This window comes from Tympanuchus pallidicinctus, unplaced genomic scaffold (assembly GCF_026119805.1).
Source record: "Tympanuchus pallidicinctus isolate F22 unplaced genomic scaffold, pur_lepc_1.0 scaffold2, whole genome shotgun sequence".
Taxonomy (NCBI): domain Eukaryota; kingdom Metazoa; phylum Chordata; class Aves; order Galliformes; family Phasianidae; genus Tympanuchus; species Tympanuchus pallidicinctus.
The window spans coordinates 11,693,603-11,720,380 of NW_026294721.1; the positions used below are offsets into that span (position 1 = coordinate 11,693,603).

Sequence of the window (26,778 nt, forward strand, 5' to 3'; positions counted from 1 at the left end):
GACATTTGCAGGTTTCTAGGCAAGAATAAACAGAAAACTGAACCTGCCAGCATGCTAAGCAACTACTGGAAATCTCCTGAGCAGGCTGTATCTCAGCGGAGAAGTCTCTTTGGATTCCCGTTGGCTTGGATTGGGCTATTATAAAGACCTCACTTTCAGTTTCATCCACTTAATTTCTTTGAATAACGTAATACTTCTGAAAGCTATGGGAATAACAGTCTTGGAAATGAAGTCCTTAATTTCCTTATAGATTAAGCACAGCACAGACAAGATCTCCTTGGAGGGACAACCTTTACAAGCAGATAGCTCAGGCCTCACTCTGAACTCAGCCCTGGAATTCCCCAGTGGGCTTGTATCATAGATAAATTTGGAGGTTGCATACGCTTATGTTGCTCTGATGCATTCCATTCCAGCCAACATCATTTTTTCATCACAAGTATAATTAGAGAGGATGGGAGGATGGGATACTGACCAGCAATGATAAGACTTGGAGCTATCTGCCATATTTGCATGTGTAAAGGAGAGAGAGAGAACAGGAAAGAGAAAGAAAACAGGAATAACTTGCTTTTACTGCTGAAACCAAACAGGGCTCTCTCCCTGTTATCCTGCAGTTGAGGTCCTCTCTTCAGTGCTAAAGCATGGTTGTAACTTAGGATAACACAGCAAAACTTGGAGGCAGACAAGGTACAAGAAAACAAGGCAGCTCTGTCACTGAAGCACCAATGTCACCACACTGCAGATGCGTGTGGGGTTCTTAGAGGTTAAATTGCCTTTTTCTTTGCAAGACACTGAAGGCTTAAGGCTCTAAATCCCTCACTACTCAAATCAATAAGCCCTGCAGTCTCTGAAAAGAGTACTGCTGGCAGGACTAAGACCACATAATCTTCTGTCTCCCTGTCATTTATGGCAGCCCTCCCACAGCCTCCGAGGAAAGTGCTATTATCCCCATTACACAGACAGGAGCTGAGACCCAAACAAGTCTGGGTGTTGTCTGCACTGCCAGGACAGCAGCTCATGGGGACATCTCTGAGCAACCACGAGCACTGCTCTGACTGCGCTCCAGGGAATGGCAGGAGCTTGTGTCCCCACTGCAAGGATTCTTTGTCTAAGAACAGGCTTTCATAGAATCATAGAATCATCTAAGAGCTTAGGTTGGAAGGGGCCTTAAAGATTACCTAGCTCCATCCCCTGCCAGGGGCAGGGCTGCCACCCATCAGCTCAGGCTTCCCAACCTGGCCTTGATGCTTCCAGAGGTGGGGCATCCACAGCTTCTCTGGACAGTCTGCGCCAGCACCTCACAAAAGGCTCACAGCTTTGGAGTATTTTTCCTCGATATATATGTATATTTTAAAAGAAAACAAGAACAGTATTGAAAAAAGAACCCTGTACCACTGAGCAAACAAAGGGAACTTGTGCTTAACAATCACAGAAAAATGCTGCTGCAATGCTAGTACATCAACAGCCCTGCCTGCCTTGTCCATTGCCTGCAGTTTGGCCAAGCTGCACACACCACCAGCAGGGATGCAATGCCAGCCTGAAAGAGAAAGAGACTCATTGAGTCATCCCAGCTCAAAGCATGGACATGCAGTACAGCTGTACACACCATCCCTTCTGCACCACAGCAGTGTGAGAGGCTGCACAACCTGCATTCAAAATTCAGTGCTGATATTACAACAAAGCACAACATGGACAGTGCACAGGCAGAAGCCAGGAAAAGCAAGACAAGGCCTCAACCAAAATGCCAGGCTTTCCCAGAAGGCTGTGAACACCTCTTTTGTGGTGAGCTGGCAGCTTGCAGGGAAATTCGGCTCAGCTCTGAAACAAGAAATGGCACATCTTCTGCAACAGCAAGCTCAGTCATGGGCTTTGAATTGCTTCCTAAGTATACAAGACTTTCTCTGTAAAGAGCTGTTTTGATTTTCTTTCCTATTTTTCAATATAATAGGAAGCTGACTTCATAAAATGTCTCACAGCAGCTCCCAACTATTTTAAAATAAACATTTTCATTAAACAAGTGGATTTTCATATTAGGAAAGCAGTAGCTTGAAAGGGCTTTTGTGAAAAGTCTGTGGAGGTCCGGGTGTGCCGTTCAAACACGGGAGGAGTTTCTGCCTACATAGCGAGACTTTTGACTTTTAGAAAAATATTATTGTTTGAGTTTTCAGTAACTTGGAAGTAAGAGAAAAACAAACCTGAAAATTGTTTAAAAAGTAAAAAAGATTTGTATGCAGTTGTGTCATGATAGAATTTTATTTTGTCTCTCAGTCTGTGTCTGTTTTTGCTGTGGAATATTCCTTATAAGAATGAGTTAATAAACATACTGTGAGTAGATCTCATAGGATGGGATGATACAATTTTCATGAGCAGATAAAACTGAAAGAAGGTATGTGCCTCAGTCCTTGGAGCCCTTGAAGGACTATGAGATGTGCACATTATGATGCCCATAGAGATGGAGTGATGCAGATTTTCTCCTGCTGTGCTGCAGTAGCCCAAGTATCACTCCACAGACTGGAAGGGTTGTGGGTAGCAACTTCCCCATAGGTGCAATCCTCAGGCAACTTTTGGCTGTAATACGTTTTGATCTTTGCCCTTTCCCTAACTGCAGCTCTCAGGATTATTTCTATGTCCATTTTGAATCTATGTTCTCAGGTGCCATTAGCCTTTGAGAGGAACAGCTTGTTGTAACTCCATTAAAGATCTTTTCTGCCCAAGGCATGCTATGCTCCAGAATTAATAAGCTACTTTGCATAAGTGAAAAATGTGATAAAAACAGTCATCAAAAAGTGTCTGGAGTTTAAAGGACTCTGGTAGCTGCATAGCTGGTTCAGAGTTGTGCAAGGTGCCTGATGTCACCAGCAAATTCTCTTGAAGTCATCACTGAGCTTCTCAAGTTATTTGCCTGTATGTGGACTATAAATTGAACATATTCATAGATCAAGGATAAGCTGATAAGCTACAAATAGAAGAAAACTGAGAAGAAATTTTGTCTTTTTTGAATTGAATTGCATATTCTTCACGCTGAGCTGTGCAGAAATGCTGATGAGCTAGGAGACATTGGAAAATACCCATCTGGGCCAGAATCAACTATGCATGAAATCTGGCCCAGAAACATGAAGATTTAGGTGAGGAAATTAAACCCTGGTCCTTCTTTTACAGCTCTTTCCTGAAGAAAAAAAAATAAATGAGTTGTTCTTCCTGAGATTTCTGAGGGTAGCTCATTTTTTAAATTATTTGAATGGATGTCCATCTCAGGGTGGCTTTCCTTGAGTTAGTTTGTCTGGGATCAAAGAGAAACCACAAGGCAGGAATGCTGCAGCTGAGCAAAAATTTCAGAGCAAATTGATCCAGCAATTTTACCCTTTCACAATGCAGAGTCTTTTATTTATTTGGTTGGCTGGTTAAATGTTTTGGCAAAGCCTGGATCCAGCTTGCTTTTTGGGACAAGATCTTGGTAGCTCAGTGAATCATTGCATTTTCTTGTTCGGCAAGAAGCCTTGATCATTTTCCTGCCTGTTGGTGGCAAAGCATCTCTACAAGTACGTGGGGCTCAGTAAAACTCACCACTCAAGACAAAGATATTCGCAAGTATGCATGCTGAGTGTGTGGGCCTAGGTGGACTGCAAGTGCCAAGGCTTGAGAGGTAGGTGACAGACCTTTCATCCCCATTCCATTCGTTGCTACATCAGAACTAGGTCATCCAACCCAACATCTTCAGAGCTGAGAAAGAAATGAAATCCATGTCAGGTGATTATGGATGGGACCTCCAGGTATGGCTCCTGTGGCATAGGGCTTGCAACCTAGCTTGGGAAATGGGGCTGTGTATTGGGCCGTAGGATGCTGCACACTTGCTTCTCTCCGCTTAGGCAGCCAAAGTACAGCACAGTTTATAATGTAATTTCAAATAACTGAGGGAACCTTTCACACTAGCCCAACCTAAAAAGAGGGACTTTTAAATAGTTTTCAGCTGCCTCAATCTGGCCCAGACACAGGACATGGAGAATTATTTTACCACTTGTCAATGGCACTCAGAACAGCTTTCTTTTAGAGCATGATCCACAGTATTTTACTCAAAATGGAGCCACCACCAATGTTAGTATAGGTAAAATATAATGAAAAACAATAATGCTCACGCTAAGTAAAAAAATAAATAGATAAACAAATTCAAAGCAAATAATATCAAAAACATCCTTAACAGTATTGTATTGCTTATATCTTGCATGGAGAGAATATTTACATTGTTAAGAAATCTGTTCTTCAGTCAGAGCAGCTACATTTTAGCAGCTTGCCAAACAAGAATATGATAGGAGGATAATATTTCACTGCCACTCTCAGCTACTTTTTACAGTGAGGAGATGATTATTAAGAGCCTGTTTCTTTACTGGAAAAGCTCACACAAAGAAGAATCCTTCCCTTGGATATGCAAGAGGCAGTTTTGTTTAGGACTACAATCCAACTGAGGTGTGCCGTCTTATTTTCAAAGGTAGAAGGTTTTCCAGCTTCATCTTGGCTCTTCATTCACTTTTCTAAACAACTCCATTTCCTAAAATAAAAAAACTAAAAATAAAACCCAACAACCCATTTTCCAAAGGCAACCCTAAATTCTCACTGTTGGGACTCCCAGCAGTTGAAATTTTTCTATCCTCACAAGGTATTTAGCAAATTACCATTCAGGAGCACATGACTTTACTAAACAAATATTTCTTTGAAAAAGCAAAGAAATGCAACAAGACAGTACAAAGCAGATCTGTTTCCTTGTTTCTTCCAGGTATTTGGGTAGTCTCAAGTCAGAATCCTCTACAAAATACATAATTCTTTTTCCCAAGACTGGTTTTCTCTCCGAAGTGACTGATAGGAAGCTCCTTTATTTTACAGATGCTTTGTCATTTTCCCTTTTCTCATCTTCAACTGAGAATTCCCAGTTTATTTCAGTGCCATGGGGATTGTGCCCTCCATCAGATAATTTCCTATTTTGGTCAGTACCAAGCTAGAACCTCAATTTGAAAGGTGTTGGGTTCTACTGATTCTTTTGGGGGGTGGGAGGGTAACTTGTGAAATAAGCAGTTCTTCAGCAAAAAGTACTTCCATTTTATAGGACAATTAACATTTAACAACATATGTTCAGCCCCATGCCTGCTTCCCAGCATCTGGATGTTTCAGCTCCATCTGGAATCTAATAAAGGAACAGAGTCTCATAAATCTAACACAGAAAGCAAAATGGTGTTTATACATTTACGACAGCCATATAGAGATGCATTAATTCTATTTGAGACCACAAATGTGTAAATATACAGCACTCCTCTGGTAGCCATTGCAAGCGCTGTTGGCTTTGGTTTAGAAATAGAGAGAGTCTGCACAGGTTGAAAAGAGAAAATGATACACAGTCAGAGGTCTTTCTTATAGCAGTAACCTTTCAGGCCTGCTAAGGATGATAAGCAAGTCTGATCAACACTGTCAGCATAAGACAACAGCGCTCGGAGGATGCCTCTCCATGCCTCTCCACATACCATATGCAGTCCTGCAGCTTTAAATTACTTTCTTGAAAAGAGGCTTGTATGCCAAAACATACACAAGACCACAGCCTCTCGCCCTTTGATAACCCTGTACTGTTTCTTACACTATTTCTCTTGCTTGGGAAGCTCACTCAGTGGTTTTCTTTCTGGAATGCAGCATGCCAGCAGTGCTTGTTTTTGTTATCCTTGTTCCCTCATTTCCCTGCTCCAGGGGAAAGTGCTAGCAGCCCCGCCTTGTAGGTTGGTAGGAAATTTAAACCAGCAGTAAGCTGCTCCTTGGACCACCCCCAGACATTTTTTCCCCTCGTTGATACAGACGACTATTTAACTGGGGGTTGACTTGTCAAATTCATTCACTGACGCTTAGCAGGAGCTGCCCAGCCATTGACAAGAATTTTTTCCTCATCTCCTCCCCTGGACAAGCTCTCCAGGACAAAGATGCTGCTGAGCCTGCTTGCTCTGCTCTCTGCAGCCCTGCTAGCCAGAGCAGCCCCTCCAACTTGCTACTCCAGGGTGTTATCTCTGAGCAAAGAAATCACTGAGTCCTTCAAGGAGCTGCAGACCTCCAAGGCTAAGGTTAGTCAGCCTAAAAACTCCTACAAAGACATTGCAGGTTGCTTGCTTTTGATACAAGTAGCTCTCAAAATAAAATTGCTACTGATCTTTCTTCTTTTCTGCAGGACTCATGTGTAGAGACGCTGCCCAGGCTGTACTTGGACATTCACGTAAGTTTTCACATTGCCTTCTTCCTTCTGCGTGGGAGAAGCAGCCACTGAAAAGAGAGCATAACTCTTAAGATTGTTAACACCAGAAGAGCTGTTTGAAACTATTTTTTAAAAGCATAACTAACTAGAAAGATGAGTGACTGAAAAAAAATAAATCTCACATTGAATCTTATTAAAATCCCTATGGAGCTTCTAAGATTTTGTTTGGAAGTGATTGCCATTTCTACATTGTTTATTGTGACAGAAGCTAAATATGCACAGCAAAGCTTTGAATAATAGTTGTTTGTTTGTTTGTTTGTTTGTTTTAAAGAAAAAAGCAAAACAAATTCTTTATTCTATAAATTTCATTTTTTATCATGTGTGGCTCTGGCACTACAGTCTTAATTAACAGAAGTGCAGGGATATCTTGCTGGCTTTTCCTGTTTTAAATAACCATTTGTTGAAACCAGAAAGCAAAAATATCCTTATGGAATACAGAGGAAAGACCACAGAAGTCATCTCCCAGCAAAGATGAAATAGTCTCCTGTGCATGCATTTTATATTTGGGATATCCGACATACTTTGCTGCTGTTCTCAGTGTTCCCCTGAACAACTAACAAGTAAAAAAACCAAAACAAAACAATCAACAAAAAATGCCTGACACATTCTGCTGGAAGCAATTACACTGTCAGGCATTGCAAGTGAGATCCCTTCAGAACCTACCTCTACAGCTGCTAGCACCTTTCCTCAACAGAAAGGCTGAGCAGCGTGATCCCAGTGCATCAGTTTCCCGTGCTTTATAACAAGAGCTGGAATATTTATTTATCTGCTGTACTAGGATGCTGTGAAATTAATGTTTTCCATGCTTTGCTTTAATAACGCAAGTTGTGAGATAAAATGATCCAGAAAAAGTAATTGCTTTTTGTATGGGAACGGAGGAATTGTGTCATAAATCCTTGATTATCTTGTTCACTAGCAAAACTAGGCACTCTCTTAAAAGAGAGACAGTGAAACAGTACACCTTTTTTTTTTTTTCTTTTTTTTTTCTTTTTTTTTTTTACATAGCCCCACCAGCTACAGGAACAGATTTTACTGTTTTGGCACTGCCAGCTCCCAAAGCATGTGGGAAGCTGGCAAACCAGGACTGCGCCTGCAAAATTTTCTGAGCGCTTATTTGGACCAAACGCCTTTGTTATGACATATTGAAAGTTAATTTCCCACACTAAAGGTTACATAAATCACATAGACACAGAGGTAGGAATTCAGGGCTCCCACAGAGGCAATAAGAATTTTGTTAAGTGGTGGAAAGGGACATAAATCTGCATTTGTGCACTGTTACAAATGCTTCTTTTGCACTCTTTGCAGAATTACTGTGTGCTGACAAAACTGCGTGACTTTGTGGCCTACCCCAGATGTGAAAGAGTGCTGGAAGTGAGTGAGCTGAAGGAAAAAGCCCGGAGCCTGTACACCATTATGATCTCCTACTGCAGGAGGGTGAGTCAGGATGCATCAACAGGGACACAGTGTTCAGCTCCCTCTATCTTTATCCTACCTCCTGACTTCAGCAAAAGTGAATCAAGGCCTGACTTACTTACATTTGCACTATCCTCTGTCTTCCTTCTTATAACATCAGCCATCACTCTTGTTTCTCCAGGACTTGGCATTCCTTACTGATGACTGTAATGCTCTGGAAAGTCCCATCCAATCTTCCATTGAGTCCTCTGAAGATATTGACAGCTAAAATGGAGTCAGCCCCAAAGTTGTACCTGGGAAATTTTCAAGGAGACCAGGAGTCAAGATGCATATAACACTGTCAGCTACAGCATTAGACCTTTTTTGAGCACACTAGTAATATTGTCTCAGACCTACCCATTTTTCTCAGCCTTGGCAGGAAATGAACCGCATGCCTTACATACCTGCAGAGCTGCTAGGAAAACTATGGTTAGAAAGCAGTTTTTTATTTGGCAAGGTATGATATTTCAGCTTAGCCAAATGTATAAAGTACGTTTTGTTTAAACACTAGGTACTAGATTTTTAAACTCTTCTATGAATAACTAGATCGTACTACATTTTCTGTATTCTATCCTAAGAAGTTATTTTATTAGATTGACATGAAAGAGACTTTGTTTTTCTTAAAACATTTGATAGAAATGTAATTCTGTGCTGACAGACTTCTCTCTAACTGTATGGATCATATATGTATGCTGGTAACGTTTGATATCAGACTTGTAAGAATAGAAGTGAAAGTATCTTGCCTGAGTGAAAAATTAAATAAAAAACCATGCTTGTGTTACAGCATGTCTTTCAAGACACACCAAAAGGAGTCATTCTTTCAAACTTCTCACAGCCACTTGCAAGTTGCTTTTCACAGCACAACCCATCTTTAGCTTCATTTCCACAGCCATGCAAACTTAGCTGTGTCTGCATGATTTGGCAATGCAAAAGTCTCTACTGGGAGATTTTTTCTTTCAGCAAACCATTTTCTTAACAAAATTAGCAGATTATTTTTTAAATACTGTTTGTTCTGTGAGAATGTAAGCTCTGAGGCTTAGAAAGCTTCTTCAGTGTTTAGACAGACTGTTCGGTTTCCAAGGCTCAACTCACATAATGAGATACTAAGATCAATAAAATTTCCAAATCACAGATCAACAAGGTTGGAAAAGACATCCAAGGTCAGCCAGCCCAGCCATCCCTGCTTTCTTCTCTACAAACAATTCCTCTCTCTCCTGTACAGTATTGTCTGGTTATTCCTCTGTAGCATTGCCCATCATTCTGACTTGCTCAGTGGTCTCAGTACATTTTATTTAAAAAAAAATATATCCTCTGTAAGATTATTGAATTATGTGACAGGTACTGATCTGTCATCTTCTACCATGCCAGTGAACATCTGAAGCTACGAAACAAAAATGACTGACAACCTTCAGGGAAAGAATCAGTTGATTTAATGGAAGAAGAAAATGTGTGCATGGAGGGAAAAAAGAAAATTTTGTTTTGTTTTTTTATTTCAATAAAACAATGTAAATCCAACATTATTTAACAGTTTTTTTTAGCTAGTTTTGTGGTTTCACCATAGTCCTGTTACAAATTACCTGAACTATTCAGCTTTATACCCCATCTTATCTCTATATCAGAAGCAGATATGGATTCATATAAATTAATCCTCTTTTCTTTGCTCTGTTATGGAGAAATACCATGCAGAGAGATCTACACTTTTGCTAAAAGTCAGTCCATGGCCATTTGATTCATTTTCAGTGAAGAAAGGAAGCATGAAGGAATAAAACGTGAAAATCAGTAGACACCTATTCAGTATTTATGCTTTGGACTACTTCATGCAATGTCTTCATACCTCAATTCACTCATTTTGAAAATAAATATTTCTGGTGTGAAGAAAGCTCTCAGGAACACTCACATTTTAATATAGATGATATGATATTTTCCATGTAACAGAAAACATATTTTTTGACGCAAATTTAAGGAGTCCAAAGAAGGAAAAAGAAATCTCAAATGAAATCAAAATTTCTTCCTGGGCTCCAAAGAAGGAGAACATGGCTGTGTTTAAATGTTCCTTTGCTAACTGAATATATTAACCCAATATTCTATTCCATTCCACTCTGTTCCATTCCATTCATGAACAGAAGATCTATTACATTTAGAAGAAACTGATCCCAGACGAATTAATCCTGAAGCCATTGCAGAAATTTCCATTCCACTGAACCTGGAACATTTGACTTTGTCACTGAAACACAGACTAAGGGAGAGAAGCACTGAATCTAGGAGAGATGCTGAGGGAAGAAAAAAAGCCCCTTCCTTTCCAGTTTGTTTCACTTGTAACTGTAGGATCAAGGAATGTGCCCATCCAACTTTGTACTTCTTTCTCAGAGTTGAAGTCCTCTTACACTAGCCCTTCCAAGCCTCTAGATGCTCCTGGGCAGCTCACAGGTTTCCTACTCACTCACGTTTCTCTGTTGCCACAGGGTAAGAGACAGTAGTAGCTCAGCAGTCTGATCTAGCACCAGACTGAATTCAAAGAAGGGCAACAGCTTGGATAGTTCAATTCTCAGAAAAATCGTAGCTTGGCTTGCCTTGTAGGATTCGTCTCCTCACCAAGCCAGCAAACTCTGACAAGATCCTGTGCACTCAAGAGATATGAATTTCTTTTTTTTCTGCATCATTTGGACATTTCCAAGGCCAACTCCTTTAGCAGCAACCATGCCCTGGAACAAGAACTCCTATTAACAAGTTGGCAGGGAGCCTGGTAACCATATACAGAATGCGTAAGTACCTTGGCTCAAGGAGAAATGCAGGTGGACTTAAATCACTCAGCATTCAAGCTTTTCCTCCCTCTAACCAGGAGCTCCCAAGCTCATTGCTTGGAAACAAGCGATGTTGGAAAAGTACCAGAGCCTGCACACTACCATACACACACCAGAACCACATCACAGCCTCTGCATGTCATACCTCTTTACAAAGAGGGTCACAGCTGTACATGCAGTATGGCCACCAAAGGCCATGGCATTGCAGAGCTGATACAGGGACCAGTTCTCATGCCTGGAAGCTGGCAGCAGGCAGCAAAAGCTGTTAATTTTTGGCTGTTTTCCCACTTCCAACTGTCACAGGTTTTAAACACAGGCCTGTTATAAAGCTAGCATTGTGGCTTGGCAAGTAAACTGCATGTTTCCTTCCCCTCAGAGGTCCACACAAGTCTGCCTCCAGAGTTGGACCTTGGCTAATGTCTGATCAGGTATCCATGGCACTTCTTTGGTTAGTAACTTTAGCCTCTTCAATACTGACAGGACACATCATTTCAACACAGTCCTATGTGGTTATTCACCAACAGCTCAGTTCTATACAGTTACATCCTACTTCTATAGAAGTTAATAAAAGCACCTAGGCACTTTAGAGACTGTAAATTCCTGAGAAGCCTGAAAAAGCCTATCCTCCATTTGTACACGTCCATTTTATTCCCAGAATCAAGATTTATCTGATCTCTGGTTTACTTTTAGATCAAGTATATTCCTCATAGTTTACACTTCTTCCCATTCTTCCCATATCTTGCATGTCATTTTTTTAATGGGAAATGTGCTGAAAGAAGAATTATGCTCTTTCAGTTCACAGCAGTCTGCTGTCACTCAGTCTTAATGAGATTTGTGACTAGATGAACCCTTTTCACAAATAGTATCTTTTTCTATTTTGCACAATGTAAGAAAAAAAAAAAAACAAAAAAACAGCACTGATAAACAGAAGTAATCCACTTGTAGTTTGACAAGAAATCCAGCACTACTTCCTTCCAGCAAGCCAGTAATTTTACCTTTTCGCCAGGTATACGAGAGGCAGTGGAGTCATCCACACAGCTGAACATACACTCCCACATCACAACAGTCTATGCTCCTGAGAGCTCCAGCTAAGACAGAGACCACAAAGGAATTAAGGAATACATATTTGCTGTAATTTGCCACATGGCTTCTTGCCTAGTTTGGGTAGACTACTACTAAAAAAACACATCATTAACAAATTGCACTAGTTGTATGAGAATAGAGAGGAACTGTAGAAAAATAAAGCATCTGCTCTATTGTCATTACCTTAGGAGGTTTGTTGGAGAGAGTAGTCAGTCATATTGAATCTTAACGAGGTGAAAATTGCAGGTTTGGGGACAAAAAAACTGAGTAAAGACATTAATTTCCAATGTTGCCATAGTATTTTACTGTGGATTTTACTAGAAGAAATTCATGTGCCATCTTCTCTTTACCAGTCTTGATCACATGGGCTTTCCTTAAGGAGGCACATCTGCTCATGCACTAGGTTTTGGTGAAGCTAGACAAGGGCTGGGAGCTAGCAAATATCTGACACCCAATTTCTGCCCCAAGTCAGAAAAGGCGGCAGCCATCAAGCTGACAAGGTTTTACAGCCTTTTCGCAGATAACATCAAATTTGCTACTAATTAGTAGAGTACAGAATAAATATCAAGTTACATAACTTATTTATTTTTAAGAGAGAACAGGAAAGCAGTGGGGATGAATCCAACATTTTAACATGCACTTCTTTTGGAGAGGGGTGTTATTTTGCCCGAACAACAGATTTAAGAGAGACCGGTAGTCCATTCCACCTTTCAGGACATACATGGCATCTATGGGTGGAGCAAATGGGATGCCAGCACCTTTTCCAGAAGTACAAGACATTAGCATTGCAACAAACACAAAGTTACCTTACAAAAATTTAAGCTCTGTACTTTACAGTGCTCAGATTTAAATATGTAAATCCACCTGCAGCTTTATCAATGGCCAAGTAGCACAGAAAGATTAATCAATAATGTTCTAACAATTGAAAAATACAGAATATTCATTTTGAAAAACCTAGAGACACTGTTACACTGCTTAAATTTTGAAATGAATGTACAACATTAGAGTACAAATTGGTTTCACTGCACTAAAATGAAGCAAAAAAGCTTTAGATACCGGTATATAGTATAAAGCCCACACTACAGTCAGTGGTAGTTTTTGAATAGACTATGTGATGGGGAATCACATTTGCTGCATTAAATTTAGGGAATGATTCACTTTACAGAGTGATTCAGATGCATGCTACCTTCCTCCTAGGACACTGCCTCAGCTCCCAGGCTGCCAAATCCTGTCAAAAAAAAAAAAAAAAAAAAAGAAAAAAGAAAAATCAAGCCATAGCACAGCTAGAGATGTGACGTTACTTTTAGACCCATACATTAAGTGTTTTCTTGTCTTTCTCTCACACTTGCTGACAAGAAACAGTTCACATACTAACTGCTAAATAACTTTTCTACTTGGGGTGGAAGTGGCCAAATTGCCTTTGGCAATGGATTCTGGTACATGCTATCTCCTCAATTGCATCCAAAATAGTTTGGAAGAATGGCAGCAACCTGAGATAAAAAAAATGCACACAGTAGTGTTCTAACAATTTCCCAGTATGGACAGGCATGTTTCAATACCTGGAAATGTTCCTAGCAGTATTTGAACAAATGGATAACAGACTGATTTTGAAACATAACAGTTCAGTTGTTCTTCTGGGGGGAATAAATCTGTTTTTCAGACTATTAACACACTTCAGGTTTTGTGATTTATTTCAAAAATAATATAAAAGAATCCAGGAAATGGATTCCAAACCTGACCAGTTTCTGTACAAATTTTGCTTGAGAAAAGTACTAGGTAAATAAATCAGAAGTGTGCTATGCCTACTGAAGGAAAGGTAAGTGTATATGCAATGTTTAGCACTTCAACTAGAAGTACTTCCAGTCACCTAGGAAGTTAAAATATTTCTGGAGGTCACATTTACTGTTTGTTTGTTGGTCAGTATTATTTACTGCTGCTCAATACAGAGTAAGCTTTTCCTGCATTTGCAGAAAATTAAACTATTTCTCCTCAACTTTGAAGTTCTCTGAGGTCCAGTAACTGCTTGTCTATTGCTCTTTTCTTATGATAGCTAGACCGAATATGTGAGTTGGAAAAAGCAGGCTGTTTATCAAAAAATTTTCCTTGATCAGGACATAAAGTCCTGTCCAAGGAAGCAAAGGGATACACTCAGGCTGTTTTAGTAACCTCCCCGTTCTACTGGATAGGAACTGTGTCCTGGCTTATAACTCCAGTCATTAGCTATATGCATGGGAATTTGCTTGTTATAATCATGAGCAGCCCTGTTCATCTTTTAATTGCTGTGATGTCTAATATTTATCTTAGTTTCCTCCTCTGAAACATTAATAACATACTATAAGTTATTTCCATGTGGTGGGGCAGACCTAAGTCAGTTGGATATTTTTTTTTTTTGGTTTTTAAAGAAGAGCTATGAGGTAGGCTCCATTAACTCAGTAGCTAACTAAAACTTGTAGCAATTACTTTTTGTTTGGCCTTTGCACAGAACTGGGTTATACAGCCTGACCCTAACCTATGACCAACTACAACCCTCAGGATCTGGGCTAAGCCATAGCCTCTTCTAGGAGTGCAGCAGACAGTGGCTTCATCTATGGCTTTCTTCACTCATGCTGTGGTTTCAGTTGAGATGAAATTAATTTTCTTCACAGTGCCTGATTTTAGCTCTGTTTTAGATTTGGGATAAGAATAATATTGATAACACATCAATGTCTCAGTTGTTGATGAGCAATGCTGCACAAAGCCAAGCACTTTTCAGCTTCTCATATTGTTCTGCCAATGAGGGGAGCTGAGGGGTACAGGAGATGGGAGAGTGCAGAACCAGTGGCTGGTCCTAAACTGTCCAAAGGGATATCCCATACCACGTGGCGTCATGCAGAATAATAGAATAGACTTCTTTCCTGGCCTGCGATAAACCCAACAGAATCCTCAACTTTTTGCTGACCTTCAGTCAGAAGTTTTTAGGTGATCTCAGTGGTCACTTGGTCACCTTGGTTGAACAGGTGAAAGAAATGAGAATGGGAAGGAGGAAGAGCCAAGCTGAAGTGAACTGTAGCTTTGTTCCTTCAAAGAAAGATGATTCCGTTTCTGCAGAACAGTTTTCCTCAATCAACTGCAAATGCACCAGACTTGATCCAGATTCCTGTAATGACATTTTATCACTCACATTCTCACAAAACAGCCTCTTTCAGAAATTATGCAAATAGAATCATTTCTAATCATGACTGTCTTCAAAGGAAGACAACAAAGAGTTGCACTCAAGAAAATCTATTGATAAGGGTAATTATGTTATTAGGCCTTCTCAGTCATCTCTGCATACACATAATAATTACTTTCAACTTTGAATCTTTCATCAGCATGGCATAAAAATCTGGATAAAGATGCAGACAGGTAAAGAAAAGACTGTGAAGTGCTTTATGTGTATTAATTACACCTCATAACACCTCTGACAACTCAGAAAGAGATTATTAAGTTTAGGCATTGATGCCTCTGAATCAGACTGCTTATTTAGTTATTTAAATGCAGTTTTGGGGATCTACATATGAGCACTGTAGCAAAGCCAGCTTGCTTAGCATGAGAAATCAAACTGATGATAATGCCAAAAATAACGCACATGTCTTTCAAGCCTTCTCCTCCAGCACTCTGATCACAGCCTTTAGTCATACATCCCCACACAGCCTAGGAGTAGCTCTCAGATTTACTGACAACCAGCATTTTACACAGCAATCAAATGGATCTGTATTTCATTGTGCCTGGCAAGCTTTTGACCAAAGCTAGATTTGTAGTTCAGATTTAAAATGGATTCCTGATACTAACGCCAGAACAGGTTTAAAGTATTTCCTCTCTGATGAAGCTCTTGTCAAGTCAATGAAAGGCTGCTCTATTCTCTATAACTCATATCTTTCTTTGGCTCGTATGGGACACATGATACTGAAAAACAAGAACTCAATTGTTAAAAGAGAATATAAAGGTCACAATAAACTGTAAACATTATGCATATGGCTTTTTGGAAATAATATCATCCAAAATTCAACAAGAAACTTAAAAACATTTTTGGATTCCTAAAACAAACTGAAATTCTGCAGAAATTAACAGAACTCTAACCTGCATCTGTTAGGGTAAAGTGATTTCTAGGGCAAAGATTCTGCAGCCACCACCGCTGAGACTGTATGATGCAAGTGCTTCCATAAACACTGCAAATTCTTGATCAGACATTAAGCTAGAGTTTATGATAAGGACCCAAAATTATACTCTTTTATCTGGACAGTTACATGAAACTTCATAGATACTGGACACCCAGTGAAAGTCAAGAGTCCTGCCAGGATCAGGGACCAGAATTACAATTCAAAAATGAAGGAAAGGAAAAAACATTTTCAATAAATGTTAACTGCAGAGTCATTGAGCTGGTCGAAAAAAAACAACCTGCTGAAACATCGCTATCACTTTTTTGAAACCGGCTAAATGCTATGTAAAAGTTTTAATACCACATTTATGGTGAAAACAGTGAAACTGATAATATATCACAATTTTCATGTTAGCTTTTGCTGTAAACTTTGGCCCCTTAACTAACTGCACTGATTGGTTCAAGCACACTTCACAGTTAAGCTGTTGGCATTTCACCATTTTTGCTTTTCAACTCTCCACAAATTTATGACTTCCAGTAGCATCTCAGAATGCAATTCAGAAAGCTGCTGAGGGGATTATTTCTCTCTTCCCCACTCCACTTAGCTTCATTGATTCCGAAATCTGCCTCTCTACAGCTGACTCAGAGTTTATTATTAACAATATCCAGACACAGTTTGATGGTACTTGATGCTGGAGATAGTTTGGGATAAATTGGAGAAAGATTGCCGTAATACAAGAAGGCAAGAGGATCAGCTTTGTCTCTGTTAGCCTGGAATATGAAAGGTTTATTGCCAGGTTTAATTTATCTTTGCTGGAAGAAGCACGAACTTCAGGAGATAAACTCATTCCAAAGGTGCAGAAAACAGTTCACCTCATAAAAACTGTGTTCATTTATTCTTTCAGTCAATTCCCATAAATCAAACTCCCAAGATATGACTTATAAATAGTCCATTGTATTAAGGAAGCTGTAGATAGTAAATCTACTCCCCTGAAATTACATTCCCCGTATTCCTTTCTTTTCAAAGATACCATTACCTGCACAGAAAGTAAAGCAGAGTGCTAAGAAGTGTACATAACTGAACAAGGAGCTGCTGGCAAAACTCTGATATGAAAAGGAAGCACACTAGATGTGGAATCAGTCAAATGATCTGGGAGAAATATGGAAAGACAATATCTGATCACACTGGGATATGGGTAGGTAAGTCAAAGCCCACCTGGAGCTGAATTCCCAACAGACACTAAGGGCTTCTACAAGTACATCCAATAACATGGGTCCATTGATAGAAGGAGACCTTATGACAAAAACCAGTAATAACCATGACACTCCTTTTTTCACTCCTATGTCTACTGGCAAGATCCACCTTTAGGAATCCCAGCCCTTGCAAACTAGTGGGAAAGTCTGAAGCAAGGAAGACATACCGAGAAAGGTCATATAAGGAACATTTAAACAACCTGGACATATACATGCTCGCAGGGCCTGGCATGTTGCGCTGAAAAATGCTGAAGGTTGATGTCATTGTAGAGCCACTATCTGATATACTTAAATGGTTATGAAGAATATTTCCTTCTGTTCAGCACTGATGAGACTCATTCGGAGTGCTAGATTTCCCAGTACAAGGCAATACAATACTAGAGCAAGTACAGCAAAGGGTCACAAAGATGGTTAAGGATTTAGAGCATCTGATATGCAGAAAACAGAGAGAGCTGGAGCAGTTTAGCCCGAAGAGAATACTCAGGGCCAACATTTTCAGTGCATCTGAACACTTGACAGATAAAGGTGATAGAGCCAGTCTTCTCAGTGGTGTCCAGTGACTGGACAAGAGATAATAGATATAAACTGAAACATAGGAAATTTTATTTGAAACATAAGGGCCATAGCAGGGAGAAACTCTCATTGTGAAGGTAGTCAGACCCTCACAAAGGTCACCCAGCACAAGGAGGGAAGGTGTAGATTGTATATCGGGGGAAGTTCTTTACAGAGGTAAGGTGCTGGAACAGGCTGCCCAGAGACACTGTGAATGTTCCATCCCTAGAGGTGTCCAGGACCAGGTTTGATACTGGAATAGCTTGCTCAGAGAGGCTGTGGAGTGCCTGTCTTTGTAGATATTTAAAATGCAAATAACAAGATCCTGAGCAACATGTTATATTTGACTTCTCTTCAAGCAGGTTGAAGACCTGCTTAGACTTTCTCCAAATCTAAACTGTTCTGTGATCCTGCAATTATATGTGGTTTTGCAGGCATGTATTCCTATTCAGCAGCACTAAAGGAACATAGGCTAATGGATTTTTACCAAAATTATATGAAAGGTATGTTTGTTTCTCAGAAGGGAAGGATCTTGACTGCATTCAAGTCTTACGTAACAGACTAAAGTACAGTGGTTTTTATTATTGCAACATTTTTTCCCTAAACTATTAGCTTCTATGATAGATTAAACATAGACTTGTTCAAAAGAGGAGTTTCAGCAGTAAGCAGGACAATTTTTAAAACATTTGCTGGAATTTTCCATTTACAAGAACCCTTTCTAAATTTTTACACTTGCAAACAGGAGGAGGGGGAAAATCCTGAATAATATTTGTTATCTTGGTGACAGTCATCTTCCCTGAAAAAGGAAAAAACAAACAAACAAAAAAACCCACCAGTATTGTGCAAGAGTAGATGATAGTATGGAAAAAGCCTTAGAATAACCATCATTTTGGGAGCTAGTGCCTTCCCATGCCTGATTCTTCCTTTTTGCTTCTGTTCTGTGACCACAAATTCACAGAATATTCCTCCAGAGAAGAAATTTTCTTTTCTCTCCTTTTTTAATTAAATTTCTAACTGAGTCTTTGCAAAGAGATTGTATCAACTGTAGAAACACCATTGCTTCTTGACAGAGCAGGATGATGTGAAGAGGTGCAAAAAGCATTCTGATGTGCCTAAAACCCACACTGTATCTTTTCCCTTATAAATAGGAACAATTTGTTGATCAACAAATATTTCTTATCTCCATAGGAAATGCAACAATTTAATGGCTCACTGGACTGTTGTCACCTATCACCAACTTGGTCAGTGACAATGGTCTCAGTTAAATTAGATAAATATAGATTTAATGACTGTCTATCTAACCATTGCACTGAACAAGAATGGATTTAAATACAATTCGAAAACAAGCTGCAAGCTGGATATTCCAATCTACGGAAAGTTTGGAAGGGAAATTTGTTCCCAAGCAATGTAGCCTATTTACTTAATCCCCTTATTAACAGCAACGGTTCACGCTGTTCCAGTAAAAGAATTATAACAGCAAGCTTACGTAAGGTGTTCACCTGGAGGATATGAATCTCTTTATATCAAGGGAAATCAAGACCTACTTCTCTAAGTGCACAAATACTAATTGAAATCTTACAAAGACCTATCCATAAATTAACCTTTATGTGCACTACCAACACAGCATTGAGGAATACATTAGAGTAATCACCCAGCTGAACCATACCTTGCAGATATTTAGGCACGAAGAACTTCATTTGATTTGTTTCAATTCAAGATATTAACTTAAATCTAAAACTTACCCAATATGCCTAAACATCAAGTTCTCCAGAGGATAAACTCTCATATCTTGGAGATAACTGGGCACAAGTGCCTGAAAAATTGGATCAGTACAATTGAAACTGACAGGAAATCATGAATAAAGTTGATACCCACTGTACACAAAAGAAAAAAACAGTTTAGAAGGATTTAAAGAATATTTTGTGTTCTAGCAAAAAAAAAAAAGTGTGACAAGAAACAGGGCATTCGCATGACAGTAACTCTAACAGATAGTGCCCATAATATCAACAGAGTCCCACTTTCTATTAGATCAACTTATGTTATAACTTATGTTTAGGCCATATTTTACCTAATGATATGCTGTGTAATTAATACATATAACATTTTATCTAATAAAAACTAATGAATTGATTGATTTTGGCTTTAGAACTTCCCCATGAAGTTTACTTTCTGAAAATGAGGAAATCTAACCCCAGGAGGTCACATTTGGAAAATAATGAAGAGGGCAATTTAGTGCCCAGTTACCACATAAGTTCAATAGCTTTCCCTCCCTCTTCTACTCTCCCCCATCCCAGAATACTGGAACTTTTGGAATGAATATCCCAAACTTACAGTTTTTTAACTATACCCATAAACACAACATTCAATCACCTCATCGAGTCAGACATCAGCAGTAGAGGACACAAAAATAAAGCCATAGCACAGCAGAGAAAACTAAAATGAAAAACAAAGGTGCTTTATCTAGCATCACAAGAGGCAAGGGGAAGACCCTAGACCAAATTATGTGAAGACCCAGACAGGAAACTTCTTGCTAATCTTCTTTCTTTAGTTACTTTCAAATCAATCCTTCCATGGGCATCATGCTTGTTCCTACATAACCTGGAGGTCCTGTTTCCTTTGAATTTGGAAAATGTACAAGGGCCAGGCCAAAGTCTAAATGAGTCTGGCAATGAAATAATTTAGATGGATATAGTGAAAAGCACTTTTGTAAAAAGGAAAAGAAAAAACCAAACTGGAACACATAAAACTGAGCAACTTGAGCTTCCTACAAATGTAATTATCAAAGATAAATTTCGCAAAGTTTAAATTGCAACAACTCAACTGAGAACAGTTCACAGATTCCCGAGCATCACAGCAATTCTCTTTTAAAGCATAATTCCTCTTCATTAATTGGTTTCAGCATGTACAAGGAAATTTAAAAAAGAAGAGAGGAATCCCACTTTGAAAACTGTACATCAGCAGCAAAGCTGAGAATCTTATCCTAGAAAAGAGAGTTGTTATTGAATGACTGTAGTTCTGCAACATAGAGCTTCCATTTTTATTTTTCTACCCCAAAATAATGACCTGAAACAGTCCTGTTCTGGTTTCAGAATTTATGAAGTTGTACGCATCACTGGGTACTTTGCTTACTGAATATCTTGATTTGTGAAATTGCTGTCATTATTTGGAAGAAACTTCTCATGGCTTGCAGATCCATATACTCACTTGACAGAAAAATGAAAACGTACTTTTTTTTTTTTTTAATATCTCAGACTATCAAAGGCTAGACAAAGAGAAAGAAAACAGCAGTACCTTTGTATTAACCAATGGGTGACAGGGACAAATCTTGAAGTTGGGAAGGGGGAAATCTTCTCTAAAAAATAAAATCTAGGTGAGCAGGAAAACAACTCCAATAATTGTCTATTCAACAAGCCAGGGTTAAGCTGGAAGTAGGTCTGCACATACCTGACAGATGCCAGTAAGATCTCGTGAAGGAAAGATAATTCCTATAAAACCATGCCTAGGCACAGCCACAATTTGCAGCATCAATATCCTTTCTTGTTCAATTGGAGGGATTGTATCTTGAGGGACACTGTCCAAACTGTCTTAACACACCAGATTACCTAATGCTATGAGTGGATCTCGTAATGGTATTTGACACATTTACCAAGTATACGAATAGATCTCTAAATGAGCTGCATCTCTGATACTCTGTAGAGAGATAGCTGCAGAAAACTGGAGTTTCTTAGTATTCACCTTAGATTCTGGAATCTAAAAATATACAATTATATCCTATACATTCATACTGTATGCTGATATTAGTGCTTACTTATAAAACAGAACTATAATAAATCTTTTCTGTCATCAGCACAACGTACTTCCTTCAACCTCTGATAAGGGATCACAGCACCTGCTCCACAGTATCCTAGATTTGTCATCCAGAAATCTGGTCAGCTTATTCTCAGTGTGAGAGTTTATTGTCTTGCTTTAGGGGATTGTGACTCTACTTTTAATTAAAATAGATTTATAACCTGTTATCACTAGGTTCAGACTGCATCTCAAAAGGGATTTGGGTCACAAAGAAACATGAAAACAAGCAACAAACCCTATTAGACCTGAAATAAGGTGCTTTGGTTGCATTCACAGGCTAGCCTGATTTTGAGGTTTAACTCTGCTCTAGCAAAGAACAGCCAGTCCCTTCAGCATTATCAAACTTATAAGGTGCCTGCAGATTTTAATCAAAATAAAATAAAACCATTAAAGCTAACCATATTTTATTCTCAGCCATAAAGCTGTGGTGTTTTTGTTTTTTTCCCTTTTTGATGAATATATCCTATGGAATTGATCTTTGAAGATATTAAAGTTTAACTTAGATATTAAAATTTAACTTTTAAATCAATGAAGAAAGATCTTTGGAAGAATGTAAGTACGATCTTAGCAACTTCGTTTGAAAAAGGTCTCTAGGGCAATCAGTGCTGTGCAGACCTGTATCATCAAGGAAAATCCTGCAGCTGTTCCAGTTGAAATATACCCAAAATGGGCAGTGTCTTCACCACAAAGTAATTCTGTTTTCTTGAAAGTCACAATGACTTTTATTCCTCAGAGAAACAAACAAGGTCACTTATTTCTACTCCCTTAGAATTAGGATTTTAGCCTTTCACATTATTCACTAGCATAGACCACTGAAAACTTAATTTTCTTAATTTAAAATAAGAATTACCACCCTTTTATTTCCCTTCAAATCCAAAGACTGCCAGTGCAGGCAGACTGGAAGAAGTGAATCAGTTCTTATTCTGCCTTCCTTTATCTTCTTTCTCTCCTCCAGGCTCTTTGGTAAGCGCAACCCCAGCAAGCAAATGACAGTTTGCAATAGGAGCATTTGTGCAGCAATTCTGAAACCCTGCTCTGTTCTCACTGGAGCTGCATGTTAAAGCTTCAGTAACTGAAAGTGTCTTTGTCCCTCCTTATGTGGGGATACTTTCAGAAAGGATAGATACATCATTTAAGGTGGAAGACCGTGGACACAAGACAATCCACTGAATCTGCCACTGATTTGCACAGAGAAAGTCAGATCCACAGCCTCACAGGTGAGAAAAGCTTTCCAGAAACGTTTATGGAGCACATATCTTCCAGGAATGCGAGTTTACCTTGAAAGTCTGCATTTCCTTCAGACACAATACCTTGCCTCTGTTTACAAAGTAAAGTAATTTAACTCCTTGTCAGGCTATGGGGAATAAAGCAATATTCCAGATGTTGGGCAATCAAAATAGAAGCGTATATGAGGTGAATATGACTAGTGGGCTGTTCCTTGTTGGTACCAGGTGGAGCACATCACTTCATTCACAGTTCAGTGGTAACAGCACTGCAGGTAAACTGCTGCCACAGCTGAGATTTAATACCACACTGCTGATGTTTCCCATCAGTTCAGGAGCTAGGCACCACAGGGAGTGTAAATTTCTTATGTTCACAAACAAATGTTCCTGTGTGCAGTGGATTTTGTTGTGGGAAAAGGTTTACAGGCCAGCACTTAGAACCATCTGGTCAGCATTTAACAAGAAACTGAAGCTATAACGTAGGCATGTTTTGTTCATTCAAGGACTCTCTTCCTGCCTAGTAGCTAGATTCAGGCTTCCTAAATTATTTCCATCCTCCCCATTATGTGCTCTAGAAACCAATGCAACATTCAGCATAAAAAAAAACAGGTTCTCAGTCTCAGACCTGACTCACCTTACAGACCTGTTTGCAAACATGATCTTATCCTTTCTCACACCAGATACATTGAACATGTTAGTGCACAAAGCTTCTCCTCCCATACCAAAACAAGCAGTAACAGAGTACAATCCTCTTCTCCACCTATTTCAAGCAATTGAGAGGGAGGAGCTAGTTTCAAGGCCATTTCACCTGATTCAGTACAGCTGTTGCTTTCCACCTGGGCAGACACTTGTCACATCCTCTGTTTTCATTTTCAGACAGCTCCTTTTCCTGTGCTATCTCACCCTATAATTGCTTGTATGTTAGTGGCAGGGGACCAGCACACAGACAGTGGGAAAAGGAGAGTCCAGCTGCAATCTGCATCAGCTGCTAAGGAGCCATTATCTTGTCTCTTCCTAGGTTGCCTTGATTCTAAGCACAAATACAGGCTGGGTGGAGAATGGCTTGAGAGTAGCCCCGAGGAGAACGATTTGGGGGTGTCTTGTTGATGAAAGACTCAAGAAGAGCCAGCAATGTGTGCTTGCAGCCCAGAAGACCAACCGTACCCTGGGTTGCATCGAGAAAAGTGTGACCAGCAGGTTGAGGAAGGTGATTCTGCTCCTCTACTCTGTCCTCGTGAGATCCCACCTGGAGTACTGTGTCCAATTCTGGGTCCCCCAACACAAGAAATCTTCAAAAGCAATGGGTGTATTTTTCCATAAGATTTTTCATCCTTCCATATCAGTTTACGTGTGATGAACTTGCATTAATATTCTAGCTGAAAGCTAATAAGCAGGCAAACAAATTACTGTTTTGTGCAGCTAAGTTTTTTTGCTTCTTTTCTTCTCACTAGACCTATTCATGAAACTAAGTAAGAGTAAAAACCTACAAAATTACTTAAAATAGCTTTCTAGCCAACACACTTTCTCTGCTACCATATCTACTGCATCCAGGCTGTCAGTAATGAAAAGTGGAATTCACCTCATCAAAAGAAATCTACAAATTTGCTTGAGTATAATGCGTCATTAAAAAAGCAGATAAATATTTGAGACCTAAAGTAAGCATCAATGTCCAGTTCTTAAGAAACACAGTCACTGTTGTAGACACTGTTTATTAGAAATCTTAGCAAGCCTCAACCAGAAGATTTTAAATACAGATTTTAGCTTATTCAGCCTGATCCAGACTCTCATGTTTGGCAAAAATTCTTACTTTGTGCATCAAAGAAGTTGGCATCCGCAACACTGTGAATAGGAGGGACCTCTAGAGATTTCCAACCCAAAAGCAGTCAATTTATGCTCACTCTGGTGTCAACACTTAAACACCCGTTGTCTTGACCGTGGCAGTACCAGATGCTTAGTCATAATATGGCTGTGTTGCTTTACAGCTAGTACCTACGAGCCCTCATTTCCTTTGGTGTGAATGGCACTACAATTGATTATGCAAACTGCTCCCATCTTGTAAGTATGTAGTATCAGGCCTTGTTCAAGATAACTGGGACTTGTGAAGGCAGCTATGGACAAAGTCTGTCCTTTTACCTGGAGAGGAAAAAGTCTGCTGCAAGAGGCTTTTTCCTCTACAAGCGTACTCAAATATTTAAAGGTTGGTTTGAATGTCACAACTGTCTACCCAATGATTAGAGAAGGAAACTCTATGACTGTTAGGCCATTGCAGCAGATGGTGTCCTCCTCTTAGGTCTGTCTGCACTCCAGGGCATGGCCTTGCGGCTGAATAACCTTCCCTTATCCAATGAGGTAGCATGGAACATCACTACTATGTACTTCTGTCAAGCTCTATGAGTAGAGATACAGCAAATCTCATATAATTCATGGGGATGGTTCAGGAGCAAGAAGGAAAAATAGCCATGACAGAAAACATGAATTAAAAACTGCAAGATTTTACTGCTATTTTAAAGGACAGTAGTTAAGAAGCAAGTGCAAACATCCTTCCCCCCAGAGCTATCAGGACCCCATCAGAAAGCTGAGATCAGTGAATATGCTTAAAGCAGTAAGATTTTGCTTCAGTTATTAAAGAAATTTCTCTCCCTTGATTCACTGTGGCAGCTGCAATCTAAGACAGATACTCCTTATAAGATAGAAATAGAATTCAGAAAGTTGTCTCAATTTCTCCAAATGCAAGTATATTTTATCTCTCTGTTATTAAGTGACCTTTGGAATAGCACTTCAGCTTTATCCCAAATTGACTGAGAGGCATAAAGTGTATAAGGCTAAAAGGAATCTCATGTAGGAAATGTGCAGTAACGAGATGTGCATCAAGTGCAGTAAGTTCCCCTTACCAAGAAACTGGTTATGTTAATTATGGTAAGTCTATCGTTAATTCCCTCTTCAGACAGAAGAATGACCAGACATGGCATCTGAGGGATTTTCTTGCTTTGCACATTATCCCCAGTATCTGACATACCTGTATCAGTGCTCTTAGTGCAGTCTGCAGCAAACAGTTTAGAAGGCCAAATTATCTCACAGAAATATTTACAAGTAGTATTTATTCTAAAATCTCCTCTTCCAGACCTGCAGTCCCTCTCCCACCTTTTACAGAAATATACTGATAAAAAAAGGGCAGTTTGTTGCTGTTTTAAATATATCATTGTCACAGTATCAGGCCCCATCTGACTTCTAATTTGCCCATCACCAGCTGCTGTCCTCTCCTTGTGTAGCCAATATATCAACAAGCCACAGCAGGACCAGGATGCTGAAGGGGCATGGATCAGAGAGCATTTCTGGAATTTGAAATTCTCCTTTAATTTTTCCTCTGAATACAATTTAAAATACTGGAAGGAAATGCACCATCATCTTTGGATAGCTGGAATTGGTCAACGAGCATACTGAAAACACAATAAGATATCAAGTCACATATAGGTGAGAGCGTAAGCTATGCATAAACATGTGCAACAAAGTCAAAGCATCCAGAAACGTTGAAGTTCAAGCAGCTCCAGGACTTTGCACACCATGTGGGATGACATCTCTGAGAACTGCAAGCTGGTCCGGCCTCCTGGTTTTGCTGGCTCTCAAATGAGGAGAATCAATTCCACCCATTCCTGAGCAACATATGCTGTGACCTAGAGTTTTCATCAGGCACCTTCCACACCCTTCTGTTCATTTTGGGAAGCGGCTGGTTTGTCCTTCCTTGAACTGCAAACACCAAGCAACATAGAAGAACTTTGTTTGGTCAGTTGCCAAAATCGAGCCTGGGCCAGGGCAGCTGAAGCCATCTTTTGAGACAGCATCTAGCAACAACGATGTACTCCTGCAGAGATACAGAGCATGAACTGTGATGTGGCTCTAAGTCCAGCTCAGAGCAGCCCAGCAGTCCTTTCCTTCAAAAAGTTTGCAAAACATCTCAGTTGAGAAGAACATTAAATTCATTGCCAAGTTTTCAATACTTAAAGAAATTAACAACATAATCCACAAAGATTGGGTAACTGGAACAAAAGCAAAACTAAAAAAAATGTGAATTCAGTACTATACCTGCTATAAGGGCTGAAAAACAGCATCTTCTCCACCAAAGCTTTTTGACTTGAGATGGGGGGGGGAGGAGGGAGATAAGTGAATTTTTTTAAT

The 26,778-nt window shown here is 39.5% G+C and overlaps 2 protein-coding genes and 1 long non-coding RNA gene across 3 annotated transcripts in view; 2 read left to right on the forward strand and 1 right to left on the reverse strand.

The window, feature by feature from the left end:
• STX18 (syntaxin 18) overlaps positions 1 to 26,778 on the forward strand; it is a 540,575-nt gene that overhangs the window by 254,817 nt on the left and 258,980 nt on the right. The window lies entirely within an intron of this gene.
• CYTL1 (cytokine like 1) lies at positions 2,846 to 8,488 on the forward strand. Its single transcript, XM_052681686.1, has 4 exons — positions 2,846 to 6,086; positions 6,191 to 6,235; positions 7,580 to 7,708; positions 7,869 to 8,488. Exons 1-4 carry the CDS (start codon positions 5,949 to 5,951, stop codon positions 7,953 to 7,955), a joined length of 399 nt encoding a protein of 132 aa, XP_052537646.1. The 5' UTR covers positions 2,846 to 5,948; the 3' UTR covers positions 7,956 to 8,488.
• Positions 5,969 to 23,353, reverse strand: LOC128079961 (uncharacterized). The gene is made up of 3 exons (XR_008206392.1): positions 23,240 to 23,353; positions 7,810 to 7,980; positions 5,969 to 6,282 (listed from the first exon to the last, which is right to left on the reverse strand). It is a non-coding gene; the product is annotated as an uncharacterized LOC128079961 (long non-coding RNA).